Source organism: Oryctolagus cuniculus, chromosome 16 (assembly GCF_051225735.1).
Source record: "Oryctolagus cuniculus isolate XC-2025 breed Fujian yellow rabbit chromosome 16, ASM5122573v1, whole genome shotgun sequence".
NCBI lineage: Eukaryota > Metazoa > Chordata > Mammalia > Lagomorpha > Leporidae > Oryctolagus > Oryctolagus cuniculus.
In genome coordinates, this window is record NC_142882.1 from 71,392,771 (window position 1) to 71,418,135 (window position 25,365).

Here is a 25,365-nt window from a genome sequence, read left to right on the forward strand (position 1 = left end):
TCAGTGAGGAAGTAGTCAAATATCAGTGGAATCATATCTGAAGGAAGGACATAGAAATCAACTTGGTGCAATCTGAACATCAAAATAAGTAATGATGATAATGAATATAAGCCACTGAATAAAAAAAAAAGTCTGATGAGTAACAGACTCAAGGAATAGTCTCAGGTTCTTCTATACTATCACTTTTTTTTTTTTTTTTAAGATTTATTTATTTGAAAACCAGAGTTATATAAGGAGAGAGATCCTTCATCTGCTGGTTCACTCCCCAGATGACTGCAATGAACAGGGTTGGGCCATACCAAAAGCCAGGAGCCAGGAACTTCATCGGGATCTCCCACATGTGTGTTAAGGGCCCAAACACTTGGGCCATCCTCCGCTGCTTTTTCCAGGCTATTAGCAGGGAGCTGGATGGGAAGTGGAGCAGCTGGGTCAGGAAGTGACACCCATATGGGATGCCAAGGTCACAGGCAGCAGCTTTTCCTACTACACCAGAATGCCAGCTCCCTTTTTAAGTAAAGAATGGCAGACAACCCCATTAAGTGATTAGAGTTAACATCATCATCTATGGTTCAAATCAAAATCACGTATGGAGGAGCTGGCATTGTGATGCAGCAGGCTAAGCTTCTACCTGTGATGCCAGCATTCCATGAGTGCTGGTTTGTGTCCTGGCTGCTCCACTTCAGATGCTTATGTGAATGAAGTATTTGAGCACCTGCTACCCACATGGGAGACGTGAATGGAGTTCCTGGCTCCTGGCTTGTGATTGCAGCTATCTGCAGAGATATGAACCAGCACACACCAGAATGCCAGCATTGTAGGGAGTGGTCTAACTGGCTATGCCACAAGGCCAGTCCTTAATTTCCATTTGCTTTGTAAGGAAGAACACTTTGATTCACCCACAGCTGACCAGAAGGTCTTTGTTCAAATGTATTTAATATTTCTGTCAAATGAAGTCAAAGCATCAAAATCTAGCTATTCACTCACACATTTACAGAAATGTACAATACAGATGGGCATTATGCCTAATGGCTAAGACATAGATTAAGACACTTCCATCCCATATTGGGATGCCTGGATTCAATTCCCAGCTCCGGCTCTTGACTCTAGCTTCCTGCTAACGCAGACTCCAGGAGGCAGTGGTGATGGCTTAAGTGATTGGGTTCCTGCCACCCATCCAGAAGATCTGGATTGAGTTTCTGGCTCCTTGGCTTCAGCAACAGGGAGCACTGAGCAGCTGGGGATTAAATCAGCAGAGAGATGCATCCTTTTTCTATATATATATTTCTCTTTTTGTTTCTGTCTCTCAAATAAATGATTGTTTTAAAAGACACAATAGTTTAAATTGTAGGTTACTATAATTTAAGATTAAAATGATGATTTTTCTAAATATATCATTTTAAAGTTTATTTTGGAAGACAAATTATTAAACAATTTTATCAGAAATAAAATAAATATCAAAAATACAACTAAGAATATGAAAACTAGTTGTTTTAAGGAACAAGGACCTTAATTCAAAATATATGCACTACATTTTCAGATGACCCATCTTAAAACAAATTGGATTTTACTAGCTTTTTTGTTGACTAACATAATTTATTATGATCCAGGGTGGAATTTTCCTGTCATCCCTGATGTGTGGGAAATTAGCAATTGGTTACTTTTTTGGCTAAAAGGACACCACTAAATATGCTTCAGCACTATAGTGAATATAAAAACAACAACAACAACAACAACAAAACAGCAAAATATTCTCCAGAAGAGATTTATATCATTTAACAAATTTTTTTCCTTACTTTAAAGGGAATAAAATAAATATGTCCATAAAGCACATTAAATTAAAACATCGGTCCCTCATATTCCAAATTTCTTTTTATTTATTTATTTTTTATTATTATTTTTTGCCAGGCAGAGTTAGACAGTGAGAGAGAGAGACAGACAGAGAGAGAGTTATAGACAGTGAGAGAGAGACAGAGAGAAAGGTCTTCCTTCCATTGGTTCACTCCACTAATGGCCACTATGGCTGGTGCTGCGCCGATCCAAATCCAGGAGCCGGGTACTTCCTCCTGGTCTCCCATGCCGTCCTCTGCTGCCCTCCCGGGCCACAGCAAAGAGCTGGACTGGAAGAGGAGCAACCGGGACTAGTACCTGGTGCCCCAACCAGGACTAGAACCTGGGGTGCACGCACCGCGGGTGGAGGATTAGCTAAGTGAGCCATGGCGCCGGCTCCAAGTCTCTTTAAAGTTAGGATGTCAGTGATGTGATACAGAAAAGCTGTCCTCTTTCCTACAGACCTTCCCTCTTACCTTAGAAGATGAAGAATCACACTCCTGACATATCCATCCATAACCTGTTTGTTTAGGAGACTTTTTCAAAGGAGGATCCAAACAGCCAAAATGGTAGCACAGTCTGCACTCATCACACCTGTAGGATAAACAAATTTATGGTGTATCTTAATGATATAAAAACCAGGTATCTCAAAGACAAAGAGACAAATTTGTGCACTGTTAATTCTATCCTTGGTTCATGAGATTATTAAATTAATTATTAAATTAATGTTTTTGACAAAGGCAACCTAAACCTGTAATAAATGTTTTAGAAAAAAATACAAATATAATCCAATTGACAAAACAATATTCAGCAATTTTTGGTGATATAAATCTTAAGAGCATATGAATGAATGTATGTGTATAATCATACATGCTCAAAACTAATGATCATAACCATTTCAATTCTGAACTTACAGAATTAATCATTTCCTAACAGCTTAACAGCATTTAGTAATTTAAGATACATATGTATTATTTAAGGTTATAAATTCAAAATAATACATTGTAATTATTTTAAAAATTTTAGAACTCTAAGGAATTGTAGTCAGCTGCAATCAATGCTATACAACTTATATCTCATCTCTCTTCTCCAAGTAAAAGTGGACCGTAAATAAACTTTATAATGTATAACATGTTAAAACAATCTATATCAAATAAAAATAATCATATGTTAAATCATAGAATTCTTAAATATACAAAGGGGTAAGAAATCACTCTATGAGTACAATATTCTCTCAAATATGATATGTCATTTTCTCAAAGTGCATTTGGTTTTGTCTAGTACATTAAAAACTTATTAACATTTTGATAATATCTTTGTCACCTCTGATGTACAAAAGCTAAGAAAACTATCATACCTATTCTTCGTTTCAGACAATCTCATCCTGCTGACAATGAAGAAAAATCTGTATTATTTCAGTGGTTTGTAAAAAAAATTTGCATTAATTGGAATAACAAGACCAAAACTTAACAACAAATAACAAAGATGTATACATCTTACAGAGGTGGTATAGTCCTCATTTTCTTTGTGCTTTTTTTAAAAAAATTAAAGAATACTTTCTCTACAAATTTTCAAATTCTCTGTTTATCTCTACTAATTTAAAACTTCGAAAGCCAAGAAATTTACAATTAAGAAACCAAGGGGAAAATTTATAAAGCACATATTACTTAAACAAAATGCAAAATTACTATTCAGTTACCTTTGTTAGGAAAAAGAGGGAAGAAATTATTGTTGTGTAAACAACACATAAAGAAAAATAAATGATTTTAAGAAGCAATTACAATAAACTATAATTCTTCTATATTTTTAATTAAAATTTGATATCATGCTACAAAAACTCAATATCCCCAAGATTCACTTTGGGAATCGAGAATTTCAGAAAACTTAGCTAATGTATTCAGGTATAAAGTATCTAAACACAACCACATATTTCAAGTATATACATTTCTTCTTCTACAATTCTTTTCTTATGAGTAAAATAAGCACACATGCTTTTCTAAAAACCTTTTAGACTTGATACAAATTTGAAAATAAAATGTTTACTGTAATTCCAGTCACAAGAATAGAAAATAGAACTAAGTACTCTACCTACTATAACAATATTGAAAATGAACCATCTAAAGCCAGTTAAAATACCCGTTATTCTAGTATTAATAAAAAACAATAATGAATATGCAGTGGTAAAGATATCAAATGCCAAGTCCACAAAATTTTATGCTTTTCCTTTCTCAATACATCTTATTTACCTTTCAGGGGCTAAAATTTCAATTACATTAAACTTATAGATATAGAAACATTCAGAGCATGAGCATTTCTGAGTTTATGAACAGGCTGAGATTTCAGATAGCCAAGATATACTCCTTCAAACATGACAACTAACATTTCAATCATTTTGGATGTGGTATTAGAATAAATCATGTTATTTGCTTCATCAAGGAAGTACATTGAATATAATTTATTCTGTGTCTGCCACCTCAGTGTGAATCAGATTCTGCTATGCGTCTGTGTCAGTCTCTTGTATTTGAAGTACCATTAGTCTTCCATTTGAATTCATATATTCAACTTCTCAAAGTTTTCAGGGTCCTCTTTATGTGCTGGAAATTATTAGCTGCTGCTTCATGATGTTGTCACTGTTTTTGTCTAAGCACTGTTTACCCAAAATCAATTTGTGGATTCAGATTCCAGATTACTAGAACTTATTAGGGGTATACAAATTGATGGTACAAAAGCAAAACAAAACAAGAAAATGAGAAGTTCTACTGAGTTGAGTACATTGGCTCAATTTTGTTTGTTAACTATTGGCTTTTGTTTTTTTCCCACTACTTCAAGTTATTTGGGCAATGCTCCAAACAGTTCCAAAAGCTTATAATCTTAGTTCCTGACAGATGAAGGTTTACAGTATTAATATTTTCCTAGTTCACATCAAATTACCACCTAAAACTGCATGTTTATTTTAAGTTTATATAGTAATTTTTTCAAATTATGATTTCTAGGGAATACCTCAGTGCAAAATCATGATAAATATAAAAAGGAGTCATCATTCATGATTTATGACCTTCATTTACATAGGTGATTCTTATTGGTAAGTATGGATTCCAGCTAATATACTGAGGACAAGCTTGCTACACTGATAACTTCCCAGTGTGCTGCTAATCTCAATTACTTGTAAAATCATGCTATCATTCAAATTAAGTTTAATGAAAAGAGGAAAATAAAGATTTTATATACTAGCTTGGTCAGAAGATAATTTGAAGTATATGCCATTTGGAAATGATTTAGTCCTTAGATTCCTTCATAAGTGAGTCCTTTCAAAATGAGTTAATTGACAGGTGGAACTCTGTGATGTTTCCAAATAACTAGGGGTGATAGCAAATTTCTATAAAGTGTCTAAGTCACTCAGTAGTGAATAAAAACTGCAACCAATATCAAAAAGGAGTAGTTAATACCCTTAACAACCATTAGCATCCAAGAGAAAAAAAAAACAAAAACAAAAACCACATTCTTTAAGTCAACCAATTTGCTGATAAATAAATGTACATTCATAAACCTTTTGTAGAACTGTCTAAAATTTTTTCCATATAGGGGCCGGCGCCATGGCGCAGTGGGTTAACGCCCTGGCCTGAAGCGCCAGCATCCCATATGGGTGCCGGTTCAAGATCTGGCTGGTCCACTTCCTGTCCAGCTCTCTGCTATGGCCCAGGAAAGCAGTAGAAGATGGCCCAAGTCCTTGGGCCCCTGCACCCACGTGGGAGACCCGGAGGAGGCTCCTGGCTCCTGGATTCGGATCAGCGTAGCTCTGGCCATTGCAGCCATTTGGGGAGTGAACCATTGGATGGAAGATTTCTCTCTCTCTTTCTCTCTCTCTCTCTGCCTCTCCTCTCTCTGTGTAACTCTGACTTTCAAATAAATAAATAAATCTTTAAATAAATAAATAAAATTTTTTTCCATATGAAAAAATTTGGTTGTTTCCACCATAGAATATTGGATTTAAAAAATTCATAGCTTTATGTGCTGGTAAGAAAAATATTCTGAATAACACAAGTAAACTCTAATAGAATTTGCAAGAATTATTATATCATAGACAAATGTAAGAAATAGCATTAAGAACCCTAGATATCAAAGAATAATGCAGATAGTCAAAATAGTGGAATATTTGCTTGACACACACCACTTTGGAATCTTTATCAAATTTTCTCAGTCAAGAAATTCATGTTAGATTTTAGATTAAATCATTTAAAAAACTTTAAAATCAGAAACTCAATAAGGTTCCATAATTATCTGCTACCTAAAAGCTGATATCTAATTAAAGTTGTTATGGATCACTTTTATTTATAAAATAAATATTCTACCTCTATTTCTTATATGTACTTGGAAAAACATAATTGCAGGACACAAATAGTGCATATTTAATTTATCAAAATAGTGACAAAATGCTTAAAAAACTTTTGTAACAATGGTCATTGACTCACAAAACGATAGTGATACAGCATGATTTACTTTATTAAATAACACAAATGTCTGTATAGTAAAAACAGACTATTATATCATTAGCACATATGAAATAGAAAGGAAGTGTCTTACAATGCTAAAAAATATAAAACTGACCAGTAAAGCAACATAGATTTTTAAAATAAAATGCAAGCTGAATGCTTCAAGTATCCATTATTTTACATTACATTATAGAGCATTCTAAAATTTCAGCTTTTAATGAAAATAAAACCTAGTTGTTTAATTATGTTCTTACCAAAGACAACATTCTAGACATCAAATTCATATCACTTATCTTTCACACATTGACTTAATAAAATGCAGTGATCAAATAACATAGTTCTTAAGTTTTTAAAATACTTACTTAGCATATGATTAAGTATAGCATCCTAGACAAAGAAGAGGAACAAAATGATTTATCATCAAATGTGCCATGAATCATACAATAAGTAGTCAGATATTTACCTGACTACTGAGAAGAATGTAAACAAATAAAAAGAAACAACTTATTTATTTCCTCTCTTGCCTAAGAGGCAATATTCCAAAGTTAACTCCCTTAATTTCCAATTGATAATTCCATTAGGAAAGTATGCTAAATAACTCCTTTAAAAACCTAACTGAAACAATTAAGTGTACTTCTTATGCACAATTTTACAATTACATGATAATAAGCTAAACTTCAGGAAGAAGCAAAATCCACAATATGGTCTTAAAAAGAGATGTATGTTTTTCTGAACAAGTGACCTGATAATCACAGCTACAGATTATACCAATGGAAAATTTTACTCAGTTCTCCACCAAGCTTATACAGAATTGAATAATAAATCATTCTGAAAATATACACTATTATATATTCACCTGAAAAACATTCAAGGGAATGTTGTTCAAGGGACTATTGATTGATTGAATTTTCCAACTTTTCCACATCTATGAAAAAATTTCATATAAGAAAGATCCAAAAATTGGTCATGAATATTGCCATTACTTAAATAAAAATCTCACTAGCGGATAAAACACCTACAAAAATCCCTTAATCAGTAGTGATTTTTTTTAATTGAACAGTAGCCCATTATTTCAATTAGATATCTCAATAGTTGGAGAAAATATGGATTGCAGCTCATGAGTTAAATCACTTATAAAATAATACAAGCTTGCAAAAAATGTTTCAATTTCCCAGTTTTGGATTAACATTTAATATCAGTAAGTACATTATTTTATTCCTTAAAATTTACAATAATTTTAGTGCAAACCATGTACATGAGCATTCTGCATACAAAATAATTAGAAAATTTATGTGTTTCACAAATATAAGACTAATACGGAGAATCTGAACCTATTAATGTCACTGCAGACTTCTAGCACAAGTAGCAATGAGTGAACAACTAGTAAGAGACAAAATGTATTCTTCCCACATAAATGTATTGAATTTGAAAAAAATGGAACTTTACCCAAATTGAAATCCATATTTAATATTCACTTAAAAAACAGAATCAACTAGCTAGATCTGTAGTATGCTGATTATAGATTAAAAATGAAATGAAAAAATAAATCATGAAATCAAACAATTCATATAAAAATACATGATAAGGTCAAGCACTTTTTTACAGCATGAGAATGATTAGACATTTCCATACCTGAAATACGTCTGCTTTATTCTTTAAAAAACTGATCTCCATCTGTTCATGCCCTTGGAGATTTTTCAGTATTACAACCTGCTATGCTCACAGGCCAGAAAACTTTGTATTTCCCTGTTCATAATTATCTAATTATGCCCTAATCAACAGCACAGATCTTGGTTTTACAATGTAAATCAGATAAATGAGATAATAGCTGGGGTCAATCTTGTTTTATTTACAAAGCCCAGCATGAGAATCCAGTTTCATTGCATTTCATGTACTCTGAACAGCAGTGAATCTTATTGGCAGGCTTACAGAAAGTCTTATTACAATGAACACTAAAGGAAAGAGCTATTTTGATAAGAATTTGTGGCAACCACAACCTTTAACGTTACATAATTTTACAGAGTGCTGATATGCCATGCAACTCTAATACGAAGCTCTTAAATAAGTTCAAATTATCGAAAAACATTTCAGAAAATTAAAAACAAAATTAATCATGTAAATAACCCACTCTGCTGCAGTCTTTCTGAGCTTTTCGAAAAGGTTTTGGAAACATATGAATAAAATATTCCTTTATTATAAATGAAATAAAGACAGTGGAGATTTTGATTTATCAAATAAAGTAATTCTTAAGTATTTAAAATAAGAGTAGTTTTCATCAAGTAATTGAGTTTAAAAGCAGGGAAATAGGATAAGGAGTGTAAATATTCATCAATCTGTTTTTAACAACCTAAGTATAAAATCAGATAAACATTCAAGAAATTCATGAATGACAATGTTATATAAATCAGACATAAATATAATTTCTAAGTTAAGATGAATAAAGTCTAAGCCTGAACCCTATTTTCATGTTCAAATATGACCCTAATTTCCAGTCTTTTTTATTTTTTTTAAACAAAAGAGTAAGTGTCTGGACGAAGGCTACGTTCCTTGATTCCCTTCTGTCTCTAAAACAGTGCTATTCCATTATAAGTGTAAAATAAACCTTTAATGGAATTCATAAAAATAAAAAAATTATTTCATATGTTTCATAGGTGAAACTACTACCATTTTTTTTTTAATCTAGAAAACAATACTGTTTAAAATCTAAAGACCCTTTTAAGGAAATCAAAAATCACATTCCTTTATCAATCAATGCCAAGCACAACAAATATATATATATATATTTAAATACTATATATGACTGTTTCTCAAAGTGGTATGCCAGACCAGCAGCATCAGCATCACCTGAGAACTTGTTAAGAGATGCAAATTTTCGGATCTCATCCAGACATACTAGACCAGAAATTCCCACTGGGGGAGGGAGTAAGTAGAGAAGGACTTGGGGCAACCACTTGTGTTTTTAAGAAATCCTTGCTGTGATTGTGATGATTACATCTGAGAACTCCTACTATTTATACTATGGCATTCACCTTGCATTTCAAGGACATTTAATTTCCTTCCTGAAATTTTAGTGTTTTTTTTTTTCCCTTTCCTTACTGTGTGATACTCAAGATTTAACTGTTACACTATTTTCTATTATATGTATCTGTAAGATAAGAACTATTTAGTACATGTTATCTCAGGTATACATTAACTTCTTTCGAGTAGTATATGGACCAACTATAAACATGAGCTAATTTTATACAGTGGAAATATAAAAGAGTGTAGATTATTAGGAGAAAGTTTATTATTCTAGTCCCTCCTAAAGTTCTTCAACTCTGGGGTCGGCACTGTGGCATAATAGGTTAAGTTACTGCCAGTGGTGCTGGCATCTCATACAGGAGCCAGTCTATGTTCTGGCTACACCTCTTTCTACCCAGCTCTCTGCTTATGCCCGGGGAAAGCAGCGGAAGATGGCCCAAGTGGTTGGAACCCTGAATCCATATGAGAGTCCCAGAAGAAGCTCCTAGCTGCTGGCTTTGGATCAGCTCAGTTCAGCCATTTGGGGAGTGAACTGATGGATGGAAGAGCTTTCTCTCTGTCTCTCCCTCTCACTGTCTGTAGCTCTACCTCTCAAATAAATAATAATAATGTTCTTCAACTGTAACCACACTTTGGCAGGCCCCATCATCTTATGAATTATGTGTTTTATACTAGTAATGTAAAAATCACAGAGATTGTTAGGAACAACACCAAATATGAAATAAACACATCTGCTAATAAAAACATCAAGATCTAGAATGATGGTAACATAGTATCTAATTGGAATCAAGGTAAAAAGGGTTTTAATTCAGAATGGCATCCAAATCACAAGGCCTACCTAACTGTTCTCGAAAAGGCTAAAATGAAATGACCAGCAGTAATTTTGCACCATATATTAAAAGAGGGTCAGGACCTAAGGTATTCACATATTTTATTCAAAAAATGGTAATCTGTCATTTTTCTTAAAATCAGCTGGAGTTCAGCAACAGTAACAATTACCAGCTTTCACTTAAGCTTATGTAATAATAAAGTCCTTATTCTTAAGGAAAAGATAGCCTACTGGTTTTGCTAAAGATTAATGTTTCTTCCAATGTTATGCTGTCTCTATGTTAATTTATTTATATGTAATTTTATTCATATTTTGCTACTGTTAAACAATCTTATCCAATCATATGGTTACTACTATAACTATAGATTACTAAAATACAGCAACTTTATAACTTGCTTTATCTATATAACATTGCTTACTCTATTATTAAACTTTAAACTATTTTCAGTTACCACTATACCTGAAAAAAGGTTCAAAACCACACTTGTAAGTCAGGAAAGTCCAAGAAATGATTGACAATTTACATGTATATATGCATTTCAATTTCAAGAGTCTCTTCTAAATCAGTTCAAGATCGAGTGATGGAATATTCAACACATTTCTGTCGTTGACTGAAAACTGGATCATTTAAGCTTGAAGATCAAATTTTAATTCTGTAAAACTCTGGAAAGATACAGATGCTGTTGAAGATCTTTCAGTTGGAAGGTTGGATAGTCAATAAGCTTTGTATCTCCCTCTTTATTTCATAATGTCACATTTAAGTTCAAGAAGATGTATTTATGCTGAACACAGAAAGTTCGTATTAAAACAATGAGGACTGAATAAATTTGGTTCTTACTAAAAATTACCTAGAAGTAAACACACATAAATATTTTTACTCATGAGCTTAAAATCTGAAGTTGTAAAAATTTCATGCTAATAATATTAGTGCTTTCATACTAAGATTGAGTCAAAAACAGACTGTCATATGCTTCACAAGTCTTTCACTTTTGCTGAATATCATAAATAGGAATGGCATGTATATTAAGAATAGTTGTTTCACAATGCAGCATTTCATATATATGTATTGTTGGATGAAACAGATAAGCAGACAAATGGAATGCATTGTCTTTCCTGTTTTCTACTAATATTGTTCAACAACAGGAGTCACAAATTAGGGATTCCTTCCGTAACTCATTCTTCAATAGGTCCACACACTGCATATCATTTTTTGCCAAAGAAGCAAGAGGGAAAGACATTACTTAGTAGGACAATTCTGACAAGACATTTTCCCAGTATTTTTCAACAATGCACATATCAAATATTTCTGATTAGTGCAAAAAAAAAAAAAAGGAAAAAAGATTAAAAAAATCCACACAGGCAAATTAACTGCCTTGTCAGACCAAATAACAAACCAATCAATTACATTCTATCCAAACCTGACAAGCAAAGGCAACTTTTGCAGTGATAAGCTTATGGAAAGGACAAGATAGCTGTTCTCCTTTACTTTATGTACTCTATTGAGAGTTTTATCCACATTTTAAAAATCACTTATAAAAGAGGTTTCCAGGATTGCCTCCGAGGATGAGCTGTGGCAGAGTTGGGTCTCATGAAGGGTATCTACACAGTAAAGTGATAAGAAAAGAACATTAACATTTAAAGATCATAGCAGCTCTGCACTACGTCTTATGAAACATACTAACAATACTACAGTAGATTCAAACAACATGATCTGGTCCAAAGAGAAAGATACACTAAAACTAAATGCCATGATCTTGTGTAGCTTCTTATTTATGTAAAATGGAACTATTTTATCATTTGAAACAGTTGCCTCCTCTTGTATTATTATTATTATTTCTGGTTGTCAAATCTTTCTAAAATACATTTATATATATATTTGTATATATAAATGATGAAGAGCTTGTATTTATAAAGGGAAACATAACTGGTCAACAAGTGTTTTTAAACATAGCAGTTTGCTACTATTTTCCATCAAATAAGGTAATTTAACAATTCAGAAAGCATGTGACTATGATAAAAAGCAGCAAACATAATCATAAATAATGTTAAAGGGTTGGTTAATAAAAAGAGTCTCAGGGAGGAATTCTCAAATGATTCTTATTATTGTGCCTAGACAACCTTCCATTGCAAAGATACTGTATCATAACTGTTTTGTTTCAATTATTTGCCTTTGTATCTGTATTTTCAGAGGAGAAATTTTAGGAGTTTAGTGATTAGAAATAACATTTTTTCACAGCAGTAAACATAAAAATTCATTACTTCCTTCAAATATTTAGAACTTGTAGATGAGGTAAAACTGGCAAGTAGTCACACATGCTAGAAAAGGCTCATTTTTTACATTTAACTATTAGAGAGATGTGTTTAAATGCTTCTAAGTTCCTTTGAGAAAAAGAAAGTGAAAAGTGGCACACAGACAAATAGAGCACTACTGAAGAGAGCTACCATGCAAAACTGCATAATCTCCAAAGAAAGCAAAAGCAAATTGTACAAGAAAAAAGAATAAAATGGAAAATACAGTTTTCAGAGAAATGAGGTATTTACCAACATATGAGAAATAACAGAAAGAGTTGACTCCCTTGTTGAATAGTAAGGTCACATGGGCATCAGTCTCTAAAGAGCTTTGAGGACATTCTCAATCTGGTATTCTGAGAAATGTTTTATCTACAGGTTAAGCACTACGAGCAAAGCATAATGCAAGAGGAAGCAACCACATTATTTATATAAGAAGTGCAACCAAGTCTTAATGACAAGCACAAATAATGGAAACAAGCAGAAAACTGAGAAGATATATTTAGATATAGCATTTATATGCCTTCAAATATAGATATGTTAAATGTCATGGAAATCTACTTTAAAATCTCAATTAAAATATAATGTATAGGTTAATTTTTAAAAATTTAAAGAGTTATCGTTAATATTCTTCCACTCTGAATCTCATTTAATATTCTGTGTCTCCCTTGTTGTCAGAATAAGCAATGTGGCTTGTCTTGGCTCATATCTTCCCAAGACAAAATATTGTGCAGTATCATAAATCAAAGATCAAGTTTTGGCTTTGAATTTTTTCCATATGTATCTAGTAAGCCTATTTTAAAATTAGTGTAGAAAAAAGTAATTAACTATTTTCAAAGGCCTTCACTACTGCATGTGCCAGTGACTATCAATATATTCTGCATCCTGTATAGAAATTTCCTGATAGGAGGAAGTATCTACTCCTTTGCCCCAACAAAGTCATATATGTAAGGCAGCATAGTGTGGGGAGGCAGTACACCTAATGATTAGTGCATGAGCTATACAGTCAAGATTGCCTAGATTCAATTTACAATTCCACCACTTTCTAGGAGTGTGAGCATGAGCAAGTAACTCTCAGTTCCCTCACCCATAAAATAGGGATAAAACCAACATCAATCTTATAAACTTGTAAGTACTAAATGAGATAAAATATGGAAAATAGTATTACATTGACTGGCACATACAAGCTTGGAATAAACATTGGCAACTAACACGGAGATCAGTAGATTTACCAAGCACTACTGTAGCATACATTTGGAAGAAAAGAAATTACTCTCTAATACTTAATTACATAATATAATCAACATATAATTGGAAAAAATTTTATTTCACATTATTCAGTATCTTTGTATTTTAGTTATTTCATCTCTAAAATGGAGGTGTGAATATTTTGTAGACAAATAAGAGCAGAGAGTTTGGGACATAGCAAGCAAATACTATTAACATAACTCATGGGCCAAACAATTAGAAATGCCAAAAAACAAGATTTTTACATATTCTCCCTATATTTTACAAATTTTTCCCTACCTACAAAAATCTATTATCAACTCCAAACTTTGTACTCAAGCTCAATTCAGAACTGTCTACTGTCTATTTGGAATCTCTATTGAGTTGAAAAAAAAATGAGGTAAATGCCTTAATTTTACAGATGAAAAAATCAGAGATGATATGATCCTAGGCCAGAAAGTTAGCTAGCAGCAAATTGTGGAACTGTGTATAGTAGTAGAGTTTCAGTCTTTTCAAATGATTTATCAATGTCTGTAATAATCATTCCCTTGTATAAGTTAATATTATTAATATATTACAATGGAAAATAAACAAAGCACTGCAAAAATAAATCTTACTGAAAATGAAATGAGAAAATTTTTATTGCTATATGTGCTTCAAATTATGATGTTTACTATACTAAATTTGCATACAATAGAAATACCACACTTCACTATGTAGTATACCATATGCAGGCTTCTGTTTTCTTTAAATACAGATTACTAATCTCTACTCACTTATTTAAACTAATAAAAAAGAATTTAAAAGTTTAAACACTGATAACATAATAAAAATATTTATGAATCCTAGTTACTTAAAAGTTCAGTGGTTTACTGTAGATTTTGAAGTAAAAGAGTGTAATATGGTAAACAATAAACGTGTAAGGTAGGTTAGCCTTGCCCGCATGTCCAACAAAATCATCTAACCATCTTAGTTACATGACAAAATGGATCAAGAAACCATTTTTTTATTCAAATTTTATCAGAAAACCACCTTGATAAGAAAAATTCAGTGGCAGCTGGGCTACCTACATTACCCAAATACAGGTATTTTGAAAATTAAACATAACTGTCCCAATTTTTACTAACAGGAAATCATTTTTACAAAGTACTCTCAAGTAAAGTTTCATTAAAAATAGTTTATGTTCTAATTTCTTCTTTAGAGTCTAATCTCTTCATGATGAACTTGAAGCGTCATTTTAAATTTAAAAACACTTAGTTTAAATTACTTAGCATTGCTTTGTACAAAGCCAGGTCTAAGGTAAAAAGGAAACAATACTCTTGGTTCAGGGATGACCAAGTAACTTTAAAGAATATTGATGTGGCCGGTGCCATGGCTCACTTGGCTAATCCTCCACCTGTGGTGCCGGCACATGGGGTTCTAGTCCTGGTTGGGGCACCGGGTACTAGTCCCAGTTACTTCTCTTCCAGTCCAGCTTTGGCCCGGGAGGGCAGCACAGGGTGGCCCAAGTGCTTGGGTCCCTGCACCCACATGGGAGACCAGGAAGAAGTACCTAGCTCATGGCTTCGGATCAGTGCAGTGCCGGTCATAGTGGCCATTAGGGGAGTGAACCAGCAGAAAGAAGACCTTTCTCTCTGTCTCTCTCTTACTGTCTATAACTCTCTCTCTGTCTCTCTCTCTAACTTTCTAACTCTGCCTGGCCAAAAAAAAAAAAAACACAAACTGATGTAAGACATTCAGTTTTACATTTTAGACTGTTCCCTGCTCTGAGGCCTCTGTGTTATTCCAAATTGTTCAGTAAACATCTGAGAAGGAATAATGGTATTTAAAGAAAGAAGTAAAAAGAACAGCAGGGTTCAGGGAATGAAAGATAAACATACACTCTGCTCTGGATGTTAGTGAGGACACCAATGGACTTTCCACAATGACTTGAGTTCAAGTTCTAGCCACTGTATCAGGCAAGACAAAGACCCAGAAGGTTAGAGGAGCTAAAATGTAGTAGAGCTACAAAACTGGTTATGCAGCAATGAAGCAAGGCAGAAAAACAGCAATCCAAGGGGGGATGATTACAAATGAGAAACAAAGACGACAAGAGGAAATAACAGTTAAGGTAGACAGAATAAAATGGTTCAGAACAAAGATTGGACTTTGAGAAAGGTCTTGATTCAAAAGCCCAAAGAACATTAACAGGGGCTGGCGCTGTAACATAGAGGGTAAAGCTGCCACCTACAGTGCTGGCATCCCATATGGGCACCAGGTCAAATCCCAGCTGCTCCACTTCCGATCCAACTCAGCCAATTGGAGAGTGAACTAGCAGATGGAAGCCCTCTCTCTCTCTACCTCTCCTCTCTCTGTGTAATTCTTTTAAATAAATAAATCTTGAAAAAAAAATGTGCCAGGGTAAAGCGGACACCTGCCAGCATCCTACATGAGTGCCGGGTGGAGTCCCGGCTGTTCCACTTCCAATCCAGCTCTCTGACATGGCCTGGGAGAGCAGTGGGAGATGGCTCAAGTCCTTGGGCCCCTGCACCCACTTGGGAGACCTGGAAGAGGCTCCTGGCTCCTGGCTTCAGATTGGCCCAGGTCTGGCCATTGCAGCCATCTGGGGAGTGAACCAGTAGATGGAAGTCATCTCTCTCTCTTTGTCTCTCTGTAACTCGGCCTTTCAAATAAATTTTATATATATATATATGGGAGAGTCCCAGCTGCTCCACTTCCAGTCTAGCTCCCTGCTAATGTGCCTGGGAAAAAGCAGAAGATGGCCCAAGTCCTTGGGCCCCTGCAACCATGTTGGAGACCCAGATGAAACACCTGGCTCCTGGCTTCTGCCTGTCCCAGCCCTGGCCATTGCAGCCATGTGGGGAATGAACGAGTGATGGATGATTTCTTTATCTCTCCTTCTCTCTCTGTAACTCTACCTTTTAAATAAGTAAAATTTAAAAAAATCTTTTAATGGAAATTGTTACCCAAATATTCAATATTCTCAGACTTCAAGTAATATATAATACCTAGATTTTTAAAAATGTTTTGAAGAGAATCACTGAAAATCTGTGAATAAAATCAGACATTAAGATGCTACATTATACATGATTGAAATTTTCTTTTTAATATTTTTGTATGTAGTTTTACAAACACAATTTCCAAAAGAAAAATATATTTTTACTTACTATATTTTAATTTTTCTTAAACTAATGTACTTTATTTCTTAGAACTAAAACTGTTCAAGTGAGGAACATATTAACAGATTCCTTCTTCCACACTCACCCACATCACCTTTGAAAATTAAAGTTAAATTTAAATGTCAAGAACTTCATTTTAACATCATGGACATTTTCCTATCTCAGGGTAGGGAAAGATGAAGGAGAAGACAAAAAAGAAGATGAAACAAAAAGAAGATGAGACAAACATGCCATGATTTGGGTGTGTACTTCATCGATTCTTATTCCTTGCAATGATTACTGAACCAGTTCCTGAGCTAGACGTAAGGGGCAAAAACAACAAACTTTGAGATTCTAAACAGAAGATGAATTTTCTAATGAGAATGGAGCTAGACTTCATTCTGACTTTATCATTAACTGTGTATCTTTGATAAGGAAAAGTATTCAAACAACAGTTGGTCAGAACATGGTAGAGATAATGCTGAAGAGGTTCAAATGTGAGATGTTTTTGAGTAGTTCAATCTCCCAAATTGATTTTCTAATTCACAAAAAAATTAGCTGCATAATGATCATCCCAACTGGCAATTTAGAATAAGGAGATTCAAGGGCCAGCATTGTAGTGCAAGAGGTTAAGTTGCCACTTGCAACACTGGCATCCCACATGGGCACCAGTTCTGTCCAGCTCCCTGTTAATGCACCTGTGAAAGCAGCAGAAGATACATGGGAGACCTAAATGGAGCACGAGGCTCCTAGCTTCAGTCTGGCTCAGCCCAGGCCGTTGCAGCCATCTGAGTTGTGAACCAGCAGGTAGAAGTTTTCTCTTTCTAACTCTGCCTTTTAAATAAATGCATAAACCTCAAAAAAAAAAAAAAAAAAGAAAGAAAGAAAAGGAAAAGTAAAAAGAGAAAAGGAAAAAAAGAAGAAGAAAGAAGAAAGAAGAAAGAAGAAAGAAGAAAGAAGAAAGAAGAAAGAAGAAAGAAGAGAAGAGAAGAGAAGAGAAGAGAAGAGAAGAGAAGAGAAGAGAGAAGAGAAGAGGAAAAGGAGATTCAGCTATGGATACCTGTGGTAGGTTTGGTTCCAGGTCCCTTCTTAGGAACAGTCACTTTGAATCTACCAACATCAGCTTTTATTTATAAAATGTGATTTGTTCTAAGTGTCAGAACAATTCTCCATAGCTGTAATGTGATAATATAAATAAAATAGGTTACAAAATTCCAGGACTACTACTGTTGGGACAAAATACCATCAGTGAAACAGACACCAAGATGAAATCTACTGAATTAGCTAAAATAATCTAAAGATTAGGTTTTTTGCAGTAGTAGGGTGAAAAGTCAAAATTCCCAGAAATCCTTGGAGGAAAACTCCAGTGGAAACTGATGGGCTCAAAAGCCAACTTTGTTTCCTTAGCAGTTTCCCATTAACCACTATGTCTAATTTGTGGGAAGCTCATCTTGATTCCTTTTCAATAGTTTTAAGAAAAACCCATATATTTAAACATGCTTAGTGGTAAGGTCCATTTTTCAAGTCTGTCATTTAATTTGTCTCTTAGACACTGCAGCAGAGTCTTATGATATAGTAAAAGGTCAAAAAGCAACCTGCTATATGGAATATCATCTATACATGACTAGAAAAAGATAACCAACTCCATTTCTCAAGTATTGGAATTTTCAGGTCTTTATGAACATTCAAAACTTTAGTATAAAAATGATGGTAGTTATTGATAAGCAGCAATTATGCAGGATCATGATCTTCTTTTCAGACAGCATGCTTCCTGCCCTAACTGCTTCTCTTCAGATCCAGCTCTCTGCTTACAGCCTGGGAAAGCAGTGGAAGATGGCCTAAGTGTTTGGGCCCCTGCACCCACACGGGAGACCCAGAAGTTGTTCCTGGCTGCTGGCTTTGGATCTGCTCAGCTCTGGCCATTTTAGCCATTTGGGGAGTATACCAGTGGATGGAAGACCTTTCTGTCTCCTCCTCTCTCTGTAACTCTTCCTCTCAAATACATAAATAATCTTTAAAAAAATGTTTTGTCTAAGATGAAAACAAAAACAAAAACAAAACCCTTCACTTAGCCCAGCTTCCAAAGTAACCACCACTGTTAAGGGGTTGGCCAAGTAAGGTCAGTAATATTGCAGGCAGAATTGTAAATCTTTTAGAGATGCCACCTGCCTTCTATTCAGGTCAGCTCTCCTCCCAGGCCAGCTAGGTAATGGGAGTCAACAGGGTGCCTTCCCTAAGGAGGTTCACACCTCCCTTAGGATGTTCTTTCCGGCACCCCTTCTGAAGAGAAAGATAGGTCGGGGCCGCATATCTGGCCAGGCCTTAAAGCCCACCTGATTATTACCAAGCCCCTTCTGTCAGTTTCTATTTGCTTTTCAATGGAAAAACTTGCTAGTGTGTTAGACGGCACTTTCCTTAGGTCCTCTAATAAGGATTCTGTCCTTTGTATTAGACTGTATTGAAACTTTCTCCAGATTTGAAACAGTGAAATTCTAGATGACTATGCACATGAAATCTCACATGGAAGCAATTTCTGCAAGCTGGCACTGTGTCACCCTCGAGAGGCCATCTCCTGCTGGAACCTGCCAATCCCAACAATGCCCATTTTCAGAATGAAGCAGCCAGAGCAGTCATCCCCCAGCTCCCCTCACAGAAGTTAGAGTCTATTCTTCTGGGAGAGGGAATGTGAGGAGTGAGATGGGCTAATAGGCAGTCAGGCTGGTCCCAGTGGAAATTTAGTGTGCAAAACTCTTTCTTCTCTAAAAGTTATCTTTAGCAAGATCATAAGTGTCTGCCTTACCTCCTTAGGAATCTCCAATCTTATCATTGAGACTAGAAAGGGAGTGGTGACTCCACCCTTATGAGCTCTCAGTCTACTGTAAAACAAATTAGGTATCCTGCCCTTCTGCCCTTTGATGGCTCTTTTGTTTTATCATGAGCAACCCAGACAGGGTAAAAGATTGCAAAGGTTTTGTCCCTGCCTTGTAACTGAATGTCAATCTTATTGTCAAGTTTTTTTTTTCTTCCAAAATTATGCTTAAAAAGCCCACTACCACCAGCCCCTTTAGGTTTTGCCTCTCTTGGAGCCCCACTCTATGCCACTCTGGCTGGAGGTCTCAGACGCTAATAAATTTTGCTTTTAAATCTTAGAAAAAAATGTTTTGCAAATAAAAATAACATAGCTAAGACAAGTTCCCATTAACATCTGATGAACATACCTCTTAAAATATTAAGTAAGTATCATTTTAATTAACATACAGATTTATTCTTGTCTTGGGATATGTACTGAGGCATAATATGAGATAAGCACTAGCTTGGGACTGGTATGTTAATTAGTTTTATTATTAACATATGGTGCTTACACACTAACAATAATGGACTGAGACTGGTGTTGTGAGGTAGCAGATAAATCTACCACCCAAGATGCCAGCATCCCATATGGGCACCGGCTCCTGTCCCAAGTGATTCACTTCTGATCCAGCTCCTGCTAATGGCTTGGCGAAAGCAGCAGCAGATGGTCCATATGTTTGGGCACCTGACACCCACATGGGAGACCTGGATGAAGCCATCTGGGGAGTGAATCAGTGGATGGAAGATCACTGTTCTTGTTTCTCCCTTTTCCGGTAACTCTGACTTTCAAATAAATAAACAAATCTTTTATTAAAAAAATCATGGACAGACCAAGACATATGTACTAAGTATAAGGGATGGTAAGTCTGTAACTCAATGAAAAAGGGGAACTTACTTCAGATATGCAAGATTATTTCAGATTTATGTTACTTTAAATTATAAAATAAAAGCAAGATGGTATACATGTAACAGGACAATTTTAAGAAGGAGAACTAGCATGCAAAGATCTCTATATAAATCTGTGAGTAGCTGTGAAGCTGTGAGCAGCTGGAAATGAAGACAAAAGAGACCAGTTTTGGAGGGTCTATAAGCCATTTTATAACATCTGGATTTATATTTCAAGAAATGGGAAGCTTCTGGACAAATTGAAGTATAACAGGAATGAACTCATGTTTTATTAAGACAACTGGATAGAAGCTAGATATATTTAAACTGCAGAAGACATTGGTTATTAACAGGACAGAGCAGTTGAAGGTACATAAGGAATACATACTCTGCATACACATCCATGTGTTAATTTATTCATAAGTCATTTATATATATTATATATAAATAATTTACTTGTATACACACACATTCATTTAATCACCAAAACAATTACAAGTAGGAATATTATGTCCAGTTTATAGATTAGGATGTTCAAGGACTGAGATAACATAATTAGCTCAAAGGCACAACTAATAGGTAATAAGGTAATTTAAAAAACTTGGCTCTAAAATTCAAGCATTCAACCATTATATCTTTTTTTTTAACCACTATGCTTTGCTACTGATAAGAACTAGATAACGAATTGCACTGAAAAAAAAAACACACACACGCATACAGCAAGAAAAGACAGTTTTAAAGATGAAGGTTGGTTGCCAATGTTAAATGCCAAAATGAGGCCAAACAGAATGAGTATTTAGAATATATAAAGGTCACTGCATTTAGCAATTAAAAGTTGACCAGTACCTTCTACAAGGGAAACAATAACTTTTGCCTTTGAAATCATCAAATATGTATCCAATATTTCAATGACCAAAACATTACACAAAAAGTTGTAACATCAACAAGTAGCTTCACCATATGTTTTAAAAGATTATTTATTCATTTGAGAAGTAGTCACAGACAGTGAGAGGAGAGACAGAGAGAAAGGCCCCCATCTGCTGGTTCATTCCCCAAGTAGCTGCAACAACCAGAACTGTGTCGATTCGAAGCCAGAAGCTTCCTCTGGGTCTCCCATGTGGGTGCAGGGGCTCAAGCCCTTGGGCCATCTACCACTGCTTTCCCAGACCATAGCAGAGAGCTGGATCAGAAGAGGAGCAGCCTGGACTAGAACCAGTGCCCATATGAGATGTCAGCGCCGCAGGGGGAGAGGATTAACCTACTGCGCCACAGTGCCAGCCCCGCTTCAACATACTTAAAATTTAGCACTTCTAGGGTGGGTATTTGGCATAGTGGATAAGACTCTGCTTGTGCCACCTACATCCCATAAGTTTCAGAGTTCAAGTCTTGACTCCACTCTGGATTCCAGTTTCCCACTAAAGGGCAGATAACAGGTGATGGCTTAGGTCTCTGCCACCCACCTGTGAGATCCAGATTGAGCTCCAGCCTCAACCTGGCCCACTCCTGGCAGTTGCGAGTATTTGGATAGTGAACCAACAGATGGAAGATTTCTTTCTCTCTGCCTTTGAAATAAATTAAAGAATGAATAAACAAAAATTATAAAAATACTCAATAAAATCAGCAATTCTGACATTTGAAATTAACAAATAGAATCTTCTGAAAACACAATTTCCTTTAAATTTACAGCTTTTAAATCAACAGAAGAGTATAACTTATAGGAAAGTAAAAGAGTATTTTTGTATTATAGATACATAATTTAAAAATTATTTTTAAACAAGCAGTTCTATTAAACTAGCTAAGAAAAACTGTACATAGATAATATGTACTTCCTGCCCAAGCAATGTGTTAGATGTCAGCTGGCTATTTCATAATAACACTGGATTAGTTTTTGTTTTTTAGATATAAACACCACACATAAAATTTGAATTTCAATTTGGCAAAACATATTGTTAGCAAAGAAAGTCAAAAGAGCAAACAAACAAAAAAAAACTAACAAGCGGAAAGAAAATATTTACAACTTACACAAAGACATGATAAATTCATTTGTTAAAAAGAAAAAAAATTGCAACAAATGAAGCAGAGGATATGGAAAATCAATTCACAGATAAATCAAATGGCTAATCAATATATGAACACTAAACTTCATAGTTACAAAATACAATCAAAATGCTATTTTCCACCCAGTAGACTGATAAAAATCTCCTCAATCATATCATCATATGTTCATGTACAATGACAAATGAAATATTATTACCCATGAAAATGTGAGATATGCATATACTTTGGGACATTACCTTGAGATAAGAATTAAACTCGAAAAAATAAATTTTCATCAACAAGGAGAGACTGCAGTAGTTTTGGGCTCACTATATTTTGAAGATACTTCACAAATGGTTTACTGGTACACTTACTGCACAAAAAGTCTACTATGTATTTTTAAGTTAAAAGCCTTTACAGCTTTAACTGAAAGAGGGTGAGGAGGCCAGCACATAGTCCCTGAGTATTTTGTATGTAAGAGGAAATAAGGAAATATGTATGTAAGAGGAAAGGTCCTTCAATTTGGAATCAGAACGACCAAGCCACAGGCATCAGGCAACTATTTCAGATACATCAAATGCAGGCACAATGCTCGTTCCTCAACAGCCAAGACCATTTAAACTGCTTGATTTATCAACGTTGTTCTTTTTGAAATCCATTCAGTTTTATTTTCAGTGAAAATTAATAGAATGAAACTAATTAGGATGAGAGAATGTAAAAAGTATTTGGCACATAAAATATAAATAAATCATAAGAATGACAAAAAAAAAAAAAAAAAAGAGGAAATATACATGGATGGATACACAGTAGTCCCCCCCTCATCTCCAAGCAACACATTTCAAGACACCCTGGGATGCCTGAAACTACAAGACAGCACCAAACCCCATATAATTTTTTTTATATGCCCTGCAGCACTTTCACATACTATCATACCTATTCTATCTTTCCATGTTTTACGCCATGTGCCACCTCCTTTGTATTACTACTCTTGTACTCTGAAGTCTTCACTAAATACAGTAATAGCTTCTTGAACACAAGCACTATGACAGCTGAGCTGGGAGTGTAAACAGCATGGATACACTAGACAAAGAGACGAACTACATCCTGCATGGCCCCAAATTAATAAACTATGAGAGTATGTCATATTAATCAGAACAGCAGGCAATTTAAAATGTATTATTTCTGGAATTTTCCATTTAACATTTTCAGACCATGATTGATCACAGATAATTGAAATTGTGGATGAAGGAGAAGTACTGTACATTAAACTAATTTTGTTTCCTCAAAGGGGCATGTTCACAGGAAGTAAGAAGAAAACATTTGATGCTTTAAAAATCAGTTCAATAATATATGAGCATATGCTGAAACATGTTTTACCATTAATTTTTCTTCAGAATGTGGTGTGTTGTATTTTCTAGTTTCAGCTCTATAATTATTTTTACTACCTTTTTAGCAAACAGTTATGTTTATAAAAAATAGCATCTTATGAAGTACCCTTTCATATCTTACTTATGTAGCATTTTTTTTTTCCCAAGGCACAGGTACAAGAGATTTGGGTTCAGTCATACTCTTGATTTCCCAAATCTGATATGCCTACTTTTCTGACACTCAAAGTCTCCTATCAGAAATCTATGTATGCTTATTAATTTTTTCAAACCTTCTTTTCTGGTTATAAAAATAAGATATAGTCATTATCAAAAATTATAAATATACAAAGGAGGTTGAAATAAAAATAATTATTTTATTAAAAAATTAAGATCAGGATCATAAAAATGGCATTTTTTTTAACATAAACTTACATGAAGGTTTTCAGACAGCTTAAATAATCTTTTTATAATAAGTACATGAGTGGTCAAAAAGAGGAAAAAATGTATAATATATTGTAATTCATTTAATCATTCCCTATTCCTAGGTATTTATGCTGATTCCGTATACTTCTCATTATTATTATACTGACTACTATTAAGAAGATTCATACATAAAACTTGAGCTAATTTCTGTTCCTTCTGGAAAGATTCCTATAAGTGTTGTTACTTTACAAACATTACTGTCATGCTTAATGTCCTTGACTTTATTGCTAATTACCCTCCAGAGAAGTTACACCAGTTTAATTTTCATACCTGGGTATGAGGGTGCTATTAACTTTCATATGCTTGTGTCATTTTCTAAACCACAGTAATAAATTTATGACAAGTACATCTTTTATATTTTCTGCTATCACCTTGGATCAAATCACTAGCAGCACTCTGGGAATGACAATAGTCTCTTAGGCATTATCTTCATTGCTGTTAGTGCACCATCAGCAAATGGAATATGTAACGACAACTTCTTATTAAATGAGATCAACGAAAAAAGTACATAGCCCAACCTTTTAGAAATTCCTTATAAACTCAAAATCCTAGACTTTGTGATTGACAGTCCTCTAATGTATTCGCTCAATAGGGAACACTTCAATCATGACACTAACAAAGCCCTTCAGGAATTTTAGTTGAAAGAATAAGCATATACATCCACACTGCATATTGTACTAATTAGTTCTTTTGATCAACAGTGTTTTCAAGGAATTAAATAAGATGGAGTGAAGATAAAGAATTGCTGAACAAAGTGTAAAATTTGCTATTTTGAGACACTTGGGAGAAAGAGTAGCAAAGCTAGTATTTGTTAAAAAACTAAATATAATCTACACTTACAGAGTTCATGAAAAGCAATAAAGTCTCCTACTGAAAAAGTCATTCAGTTGGGTGAAAAGAAA

The 25,365-nt window shown here is 34.4% G+C and overlaps 1 protein-coding gene across 16 annotated transcripts in view; it reads right to left on the reverse strand.

The window, feature by feature from the left end:
• Window positions 1–25,365, reverse strand: part of PHF14 (PHD finger protein 14) — a 185,487-nt gene that overhangs the window by 49,893 nt on the left and 110,229 nt on the right. For 4 of the 16 annotated variants that reach the window (XR_007922235.3, XM_051852938.3, XM_089315684.1 and 1 more), the window contains one exon: window positions 2,304–2,421. Coding sequence is in view for 11 of the 16 variants with exons in the window: in XM_051852938.3 (XP_051708898.1) it covers window positions 2,304–2,421 (118 nt within the window). In the remaining 5 variants the exon portion in view is untranslated. Of the gene's footprint in view, window positions 1–1,195; window positions 1,235–1,852; window positions 2,118–2,303; window positions 2,422–3,184; window positions 3,215–6,679; window positions 6,705–8,144; window positions 11,767–25,365 lie in introns of those variants that run through there. The other 12 variants (XR_007922234.3, XM_051852935.3, XM_051852937.3 and 9 more) reach the window with 9 other exon arrangements.